This window comes from Lycium barbarum, chromosome 7 (genome assembly GCF_019175385.1).
Source record: "Lycium barbarum isolate Lr01 chromosome 7, ASM1917538v2, whole genome shotgun sequence".
Taxonomy (NCBI): Eukaryota; Viridiplantae; Streptophyta; class Magnoliopsida; order Solanales; family Solanaceae; genus Lycium; species Lycium barbarum.
The window spans coordinates 81,539,058-81,548,229 of NC_083343.1; the positions used below are offsets into that span (position 1 = coordinate 81,539,058).

General features: G+C 36.5%; 1 protein-coding gene across 1 annotated transcript; it reads right to left on the reverse strand.

Moving 5' to 3' along the window:
- Positions 1-362: 362 nt before the first annotated feature.
- Positions 363-8,035, reverse strand: LOC132603493 (protein IMPAIRED IN BABA-INDUCED STERILITY 1-like). Its single transcript, XM_060316590.1, has 9 exons — positions 7,033-8,035; positions 5,503-5,787; positions 4,764-5,081; positions 4,339-4,566; positions 3,959-4,056; positions 3,179-3,269; positions 2,500-3,030; positions 1,396-1,604; positions 363-985 (listed from the first exon to the last, which is right to left on the reverse strand). Exons 1-8 carry the CDS (start codon positions 7,366-7,368, stop codon positions 1,452-1,454), a joined length of 2,040 nt encoding a protein of 679 aa, XP_060172573.1. The 5' UTR covers positions 7,369-8,035; the 3' UTR covers positions 363-985; positions 1,396-1,451.
- Positions 8,036-9,172: the final 1,137 nt, after the last annotated feature.

The window sequence follows — 9,172 nt, forward strand, 5'->3', positions numbered from 1 at the left end:
AGTTAATTAGCAAATCGTGCACTTATTAAAATCGGGGATTAAAAGTCCTTATCTCATATCTCAAAAATAATCTCGTCCTTAAACTTATTTACGAATAATTCAACGTACAAAAATACGAGATATAACATCTAGCACTAGTCCATAGTCCTTTTTGATACACACAAAATATTATTCTCAATCACCGTGGTCACACTTGTTAAGGCCTAAATTATTTCGGGACCTCAAACTCTTTGTACACCGAGCTCTCGATTTTTATCCTTATATGATCGAATTCTCCGGGCTCGGGTAATTTTGCTCATATTGGACGATTCAATTTCCTAGTCCAAAAATACGGGATGTAACAGGTTACAAGGGGCTGGATAAGCTATTCAATCAAATGATGATGAGCAGAGAAATAAGTTGTTATTTCTTTGCAAAACTGTGCACCTGTAACCAAAGGATGTCTCTATCATTGTATGGAACTATACATTGCTTAAGGGAAAAACGCTCGGAATGAAATTTTGGAGAAGATATCTAGAGACATGCAGTACTGAGGAACCATGTGCGCGCGTGTGTATTGGCCATCTTAAAAGAAAAAATGAGCTTCCATGTCTGCACCACCACAACTCCTGAAGAGCTGGTTCTCAGCTGTCATTTGACACTCACCTGTGCAGGGGATTGAGATGAAGAGCTCCATATAAAAGATAGTTCATCCCTTTCTTTTGAGCTTGAGTACTGATTTCCTTATCTGGAGAAGAGGCAATTAATTTCCTTCCTTCATTCTTCAATTTGTACTTTCATGGCTTTCTGGTCTTGAATTCAACAGATCTCAATCCATTCAATTCTGAGCTTTCAAAGTCTTGCAATCGTTTCTGTACCGATTTGGAAGCTTTCTGGTATGTGAACTTATTGGTTATGAAGCCCACTATAAAAATTCTGTGGCTGATTGCTTTTCCATAGACTATGTGAAACAGGAGCACCACAGCAATCACCTTCCATTTCCTAACTGAAAACAAACGTACTGAATCAGCTAGCTGGCCAATAAAGCCTGATAAAAGACGAACTGATTTCTAGTAGTATGAAGGGAGTCATTACTTCTGCCAGTTTAGTAAATAAAGAATTCCATAAAACCAGCAAGTATACATGCAGAAATGCATAAAACTATGGTAACAGAAATCTATAAATGTGTTAACAATCATGTAGCAGTTAAACGGAAATAAAATATAAGTAGTTCCATTTTGCTGCATCAACTTTCAGACATAGACAAAGTACGTTTATTAAAGGGGAACTCTATTGCAAGGCAACGAAATTTTAAGATTCAACGCGACAGAGAGTACAAATGAAAAAGCCTGGATATATGGCAGTAATTAAAGGAGTTCCAAAAGAATGAAGGAAAGTGAACTCAAAAGATCTCACCTATTATGACTATACATGCCAGAAATTTTTAAATTTGATCTTCTATGTTGCAGACATTAGTGAAGCTTTAATCCTCTTTGGAACCACGATCCTCGAACTGCCGGGTGGATCTGGCTCTCATGTTTCTCTAGGAGTTCTTCAACTCTGTGTGTTTGAGACTCAGCCATTAGTGGTCCAGAAAAATCTACTTTGTCCCCTTGATCCTCTACCTGTTTAAAGTCCAATTTAAAAATATTATAGTTTAAGTTCCATTCAAGTGTCGGTATAAAAATATTTACACAATCAGGTTACTATAAGGTAAATTACAAGTACATCTCTATATAAGTATTAATAATAACCTGGGAAAACCGGGGAAGTGGTAACTAACTTGCTATTACAAGTTAAATTACCCTCATAGTGTAAAACTCTTTGAACTATTCGTGCATATAACTTAAATCCAATATATAGTAAAAGCACATTTTATGCATCAAACGAACTACTATAGCATTAAGTAACTTCACAGCTCTTGCAACTAGCCTATACAAGGTATTATTCCAGCTCAGATAAATATATAAGGTTAATGTATCCTAAGCCACTCATCAAATAAGAATCAGAAGAGGTGACTCAGAGATGTAACATCCTAAAACCTAAAATTCTGATAATATTGCTGATCACTAATCAAAATATTCTTAATAATACTCTACAACTAATGCTACACAATATTCTACACTAAATGTAGAATATCCCTAATTATATTTCATTTCATATATCTAAAGTATCTCTTACATATTTACCATATTGAGAATACCTTAATGTAGATCCTACAAGATATTCTACAATCTATCTATCATGCTAACAGTCATAACATTTCAAAGAAAGCTCCAGTACTAAAGTAATGGAGTCCTCTATTTTGCGCTAACATGCAAAAGAGAAGGGACAATGTGCTTAAATCAGATTCTTGACAAAAGTTTTGGACAAACCAAACTGATTCTGTTGATAGATGTTAATCATCACAATTTCAATGAAAGCACCAGGGATAAAGCAATGTAATCCTTTATTTTGAGCAAAATCATAAAAAGAAAGGGCAAAATTTGCTAAGATTCTTGAGAAAAGTTTTGGACTAACCAAATTGATTCTCTTGATAGCTGTCTCCTCTTTAAGATATAGTGCCAGCGACAGTTCTTGTGAGTGGTAGCCATCAGAAGCATCAAAGGAATCTGGATGCTCTAATTGGCTCCAACGTCTATGAATTGCATGCTTGATGGGTTCAGCGGTATCATGGCCTATAGAATTGGTCTGATTTGCACTGGTAAGTTCATAGTTATGTTGTATTTTTGGCTCCATGTTATTTTCCAAATGCAATGCAAGTGAAGGTTCAAAAATAAGGCTTCTCGCACTAGATCTCCTTCGTGATCTTACTGATGAATCATCAAACCTTCTTTTTGCCCATGCAAAGCCACTTGATCCTGAAATTTGAAGTGGACCTGAAAAGGGGACATCACCTTGAGATGCATTCTTGACATGGGAAGTCTCTACCATCACATCAACTGGCGGCTTACGTCGCTCAAGACTTGTAATGCTATCTCTCTCTTCTTTTTGAGTAGTTACAGTATTGCTGTCACTTTTATGACCACCTTTATTTTGGATGGGTAAATTCTGCAGAAAGGAAGATTTAGTTTCATCTCCATAATGTAGGGACTAAAAGAAAAAAACACTCATGTATGAAAAGGAAAAAGTTACAAAAAACAACATGCAGTTGTAGGAATTAATTAAAAAGTGAAAGGCTGAGAGGAAACGGTTGGACCTCTTCTGGTGCCAGTTTACTGAGTGCATTCTGTTTTCTGGTTAACTTTCTTGTCAAGTCTGGTCCGCGGGCTCTTCCACTTGGCTTCTTCCTGAAAATCATCAGAATCATAATTCAGATCTGTGCAAAGCTCCTAAAAACTGTATCAACTGCATGAACTCGTGTCAACGCCAAGGAGCAAGATAGTAACCTCAATCATTTATCAAGTGGTGTAATTTTAGTCAAACAGTTTTATTCCCTCCCGAGTAAGTTGCATGTTTTTGGTTGGGTGAGACAGAGCAGAACAAGATAATTGGATGAGTGGAAGTCAAGATGTCTCGGTAAGCAAGAATTCAACATGTAAGTGCCAGCTCCAAATTCCTAGTCTTTTTTAAACTTGTTAAGCAAGAACTTCATTCCATAGTCACCATTTTTTAGAGTATACTTGAGGTTAATTTGTTTTCCATTACTTATCCTCGAATCATAGTCTAGTTCAGCCATAGATGACTTGAAACTTTTCTTGGACCAAACTCAAGCAGGGTGAGTCAATTACAGATGTGAATTGTATCAATAGTTCTGCTTGTGCTGAATTAATAACTTGATTTGACGCAATCAAACCGTAGGAATGATAAATCAAAAGGATACTTGCAGCTTCTCCCTTTATTTCATGTTAGTTTGGGTTCGGGGAGGACAGAGTAGAGCACTCTTATCTAATCACATGATTTTCCTTAAATCTAAATCCAATTGTGTAAACTATTAAGACAAAAGCTTCTTCTAACATAATATGACCTAAATTCTCACCTTATTGCATCTTCACGGTGTTTAGCATCAATCTCTTTGCTTGGTGGGTACTTTGGTAGGCTTGAAGGATCACAAGCATGAGGCTTTGTCTTGAAGTACTACACAGATCAATTGAAAAAGTATTAGCAATCTTGAAATTTACGTGGTATCATTATGGTTCTTAGATGAATATAACATGACAAACTATAAAACCTCACTTGAATTGAAGATTTAGGCTTAAACACACAGTAGACAGACACAACCGTAATAAACAAAAAGCACATTGAAGGCATAAGAGATTGTATCTTTTTCATTGTGCTATATACGCTATCTCAGATTAAGGTGGCAGTGTGACAACATGGAACTAACAACAAGTAACACAATAGTTTGTGGATCATTACCTCAGATGCAAGGGCAGAAGAAGCAGTTCCACGTTTGTGTGGCTCAACAGAAAGAAGAATATCTATGAGTGAAACTGCACTTTCTGGTAGATCTTTAAAGGTGTTCCAAAGACAATTCTCATAAGGATGCTGTGGTTTAAATACAGTCGCGTGAGGGAGTTTAGATTTCTTCCAGTAATCATCTGCTGGAGATCCACAAAGTTTAAAAATTTTATGCAGCTGTTCAACCTGAAATGCATTATCAAGTATGAAGATAAGGAGAGAATTTTGAGGCATGAAGAGTAAAGTTCTGATGTTGCAGGTTAGCAGCCGAGCACTTTATCATCCTCTATTCTCACAAGATAGAAGTAACTTGAATAAAGAATTATTTTCCACCATCAGGAAGCCATTAAGTGTTGAAGGGACCTCATAATTAAAGAAAGTACCTCAGTTCTCCCCTGAAGGATTGGTTTACCAGTAAGAATTTCTGCAAACACACATCCAATACTCCAGAGATCCACAGAAGCTCCATAATCTGTTGAGCCCAACAAAAGCTCAGGAGGACGATACCATAAAGTGACAACTCGACTGGTCAGTGGTTGCTTCTGTCCAAGGTTAGAGAAGTTCGCCAATCCAAAGTCTGCAACCTTCAGAACTCCCTCATTATTAACCAGAAGATTTGCACCTTTGATATCCCGATGCATTACACCTCGAGAATGACAATGGTCAAGTCCAGATAATAACTGTTTCATTAAGCATTTAACCTGCAACAGGAGTAGAATTTAATTAGCACAAAGATAGTGATATGCGCTCATCAGGTGCAAGAGAGAGAAAAAAAGACGCAATAGCTGTTGGAAATTTGGGGAGGAGGAGCATCAAATTCTTTTGAAGACAAGTGGAGGAATATATTCATCTTTACTTCTCCCAACTTGGCTTACAAAATATGGCTACACTACATATGTATTCAAGGGTTATTCTTCTAATGTGTACTTAGTCTAGTATATATCATAATCTAATTCTAGATTTTCCTTTCCCGAAGACATGTACACAACTAGTTATCATCAGAATATGTAATTAGCATGTTGCTAAACATTTTCTTAGTTTGCCTTGGAAGTATTCAGTAGACTGATCTCATTAAAGGAGAAAAAAGCTGCAAGGTGTGTTAAATATGAGAAGATATCAAACCTGTGATTCACTGAACTTGACTTCAGGACATGACAGGAGTCCTGAAATATCATGTTCCATGTACTCAAACACTAGATATACACTAGAAGATAATCTGGAGGTAATTATCCCCTCTAACTTCATTATATTGGGATGGTCAAACCTGCGAAGAATCATAATTTCTCGTGCCATAAATCTAACACTTTCTGGCTCAAAATTATCAAATCGCACTTTCTTCATTGCAACTGTCCTTCCACTTTCTAAATCACGAGCTCTGAATACGCTGCTATATGTACCCTGACCTATCTGTTATAGTTATCAAAACACATAACACAAAAAATTCATCAGTGAGAAAGTTCAATATTATGAATTGCAAGAAAGTTGACAGTGTAGGAATAGCATGATAGCTGTCTGCAGATAACCAGCGAACATCAACTCCTTTCATAGACTCTATTTGTAACCTATGTTGCTCGGGGCTCTCCAAAAATTTTGCCGCACCCGTGTGGGGTTCTCCAAAAATGCACTACTTTTGGAGAATCCCACACGCATCCGCCTACATTTCTGAATAGTCCGAGCAACATAATTTGTAACTAGTGAATAAATTTACAGTTCATTGATGTCTCCAAGAATTACAGAGGTGCTTTGATAGTTTGAATTGTTTTACATGATTATTCCTGACAAAACATCTTGGATTCCAGTACAGCTTCTTGTATCAAGGCAAAAGGATTCAAGAAAAATGCACTTGAATACTGTATGCTGTTGTTAAAAGATAGCAAAACTAGAATAGAAAGCACTAATAGTAAACAGAAAGAATATGAACCCAATAAAATTATAGAATTCATGGCACATAATTCAGGCAATTACAAATTACAACAACATATTTCGGACAAGCTTATTGACTCCCTCCACAACCCCACCCCCCCGCACCCCCCCAAAAAAATGAAAAAAAAAGTATCTGCTACTCTAACACAATACTAACTTAATTGTGACTTGCAATGGAAAGAGAAATTTCTCAGGCTTTACCTGATTTGAAACAACTATACAGAAAGGTGAAACTTTATCTGTACAATCCGCAGAAAACACTACAAGTTTCCACTTCTCTTCCAGGTAATAATTTTCAACCAGCTAGGACAACGCAGTAACTCACATCTCTCATTCATCTCCTTCTGTTCCTAGTTTCAATGCCTCTTCTCCCCTGGCCCCCGACCGCCCAAAAAAAAAAATCTCAAAATAAGAAGTGACTAAATGCAAGGATTAAAGAGTTAAAAGAAAAAACTATCAAACATCTCTAAGCCACCTAGGTTGCAACGCATAAAGAAGCAGACTACTACTACTACTACTATTACATCTAAGCAATGCAGTATAGAAGGTGTTAATGTCATCATAGGAAGATTCTTTTTAATATTGGCGGTGTCTGGGCCAACTTACTATTCCAGCACCTATCTGCTAGTATCTCTCACCAGTAGTGGCCCAAGAATTGGACAGGAAGAAATCACCTAAACTTTTTTTTCCTCATAGCTAGAAATATAATAGAGTAGTTTCTAAACTAACCTTTTCTAATTTCTGAAAAGACTCAGGTTTGAGTGGCAACCAGCCATGAATAGCTTCACTTGCAAATGTAGTAAGCCATGCTGGCCAACCTGCAGCCACTTGCTCTCCTCCCACATACTTCTGCAAGTTCCCTAGCTTGAAACTCGCTGACTCACTACCACAACCATTGGAACTTGTCTTTCCTAATTCACCCAACTCATCATTTCCTCTCTTCTTCAAATCAAATTCAGGCACCAATGCATCATTCTTGCTGTCGTCATTTTCTCTTAGAGTACCTGAATATTGATCACATGCAGGTGTTACGGACACGAACTGCTTTGAGGCCACACAGCCCATCAAGGACAAGTATACATTAACACTAAGTCACTATTTTCCGACTGAAAAATGTTTAGTGACGAAAAAAATAGTAGTATTTTCACACGGAAAAATTAGAAAATTTTTTAGCATTTCAATGGAAATCTGTTTCCCACCGTCCGTTTTCTAAGTGAGCTGGTTCGGTGAGAATGAGGTAGAAAAATAACAAATTTCCCACTAATTCGCGGCGGGAAAAATCTCTTTTTCCAGTAGTGTAATGACCCCTACACCATCAAACAGAGGCCAATATAGCCATTTGCAGCAAATTCAGCAATATTTCCACTTGAACCATTTGCAAAAAGGAATATGTGTGTGTGTATAAATATGTTACGCTGACTCTCGCTGGAAAACAAGACCGACCCAGATGACATCTAACTGAATCTTTACGTGGGTCAAGTTTTCTTCTGAAGTAGCATTGCAAATTCTCGAGACCATTGAAATATTATTTTAAAGTCTCAAAAATCAGTCCATAGTGACTTCCTCTCTCTCTCTAGCTTAATATTTTCCTGCGTTAATTGCGGAAGGTGGACAAGGGAAAACCAGAGCTTAAAAGGGGTTAACAATCACTGATGGACCGAAAATAACGGAGTAAAGGAAATTATAGACTTTTCAACAGTCATAGTATAAATGACTTGCTAATATACTGTTTCTAACTTCTTTTTTTAGGCCAATGGGCAATGAATCTAGCAAGGGTGAGGGGAAAAAAGAGCTACTCCCTCCGTCCCAATTTATGCAGCATCATTTGACAAGATACGGAGATTAAAAAAAATGGAAGATTTTTTAAATTTCTGGTTCAAACAAACCTTATATATTTGTGTAACTGAAGTTAAATTGTTTTTAAATATAAAAAAAAATAAGAGAAACAACTCTTGACTTGTCTCAGCATTTACTGCTGAAATTTAAAATTCTCCTAATGTTTGGATTTTGTTGTTTTCTCCGCTAAATATTTTAGAACTGAGATAGAGATTGATCAGAATATTCCGTGGAAAAGAAAAAGGGATAACAATATCCAAGAAAGTGCCGACCAAATGAAGTATGTGGTGGAGAAAGTAGATTTGTTTATAAACTTTGTGTTTTGGTTTAACAATTCGTTATTTGAAATTTACTAATGTAACTAACTTAGTTTTGCACCGGGTAGAATCATTAAGGAGCGCAAAGCACTCCTACAAAAAATTGTTAATTCAAATTGAGTTAATAATCAAAAACACACTTAAACTATCATTTTTTTTGCGAATTTCATATCTCAACTATCTATTTTTCCATTTACTTATCTAAACTGTCACTCTCTTTGTATTAAAACACCTGCGATGTTGACTTGAGCTCCACGCGTCTGTTGTCGATTGATTTCAAAATTTGGCCCACTCAACAGTAATAGTTTAGATGGATAAAGGGAACAACGAATAGTTAGAGTATGAAACTCTTGAAAAATCAATAATTTAAATGTGTTTTGGACCATTAAACTTTTAGAATTTTAACATAACTCAATTTTACACTGGGTAAGTTCATTACGAAGGGTAAAGTACTTCTATTGAAAAGTATTTTTTCTCTCGGGACTCAAATTTAAAATCTCTCTGTTAAGGGTAAATGAACTCCAATTGTTTCACAACGTTTAAATCTGCAAGTAATATGTTTATAAATACAGTTCGGTTCAAGTTTCTCTAATAGTAGTGGTCTCAATGGAATGACTTGAGGTGAGGGGTCCCCCACGTCCCAATCTTGTTTATTTAAGTGCACAAAGAAAGAAAAAGCAAAAGTGGAAAGGGCGAAGACCGCCAACTCCTATCCC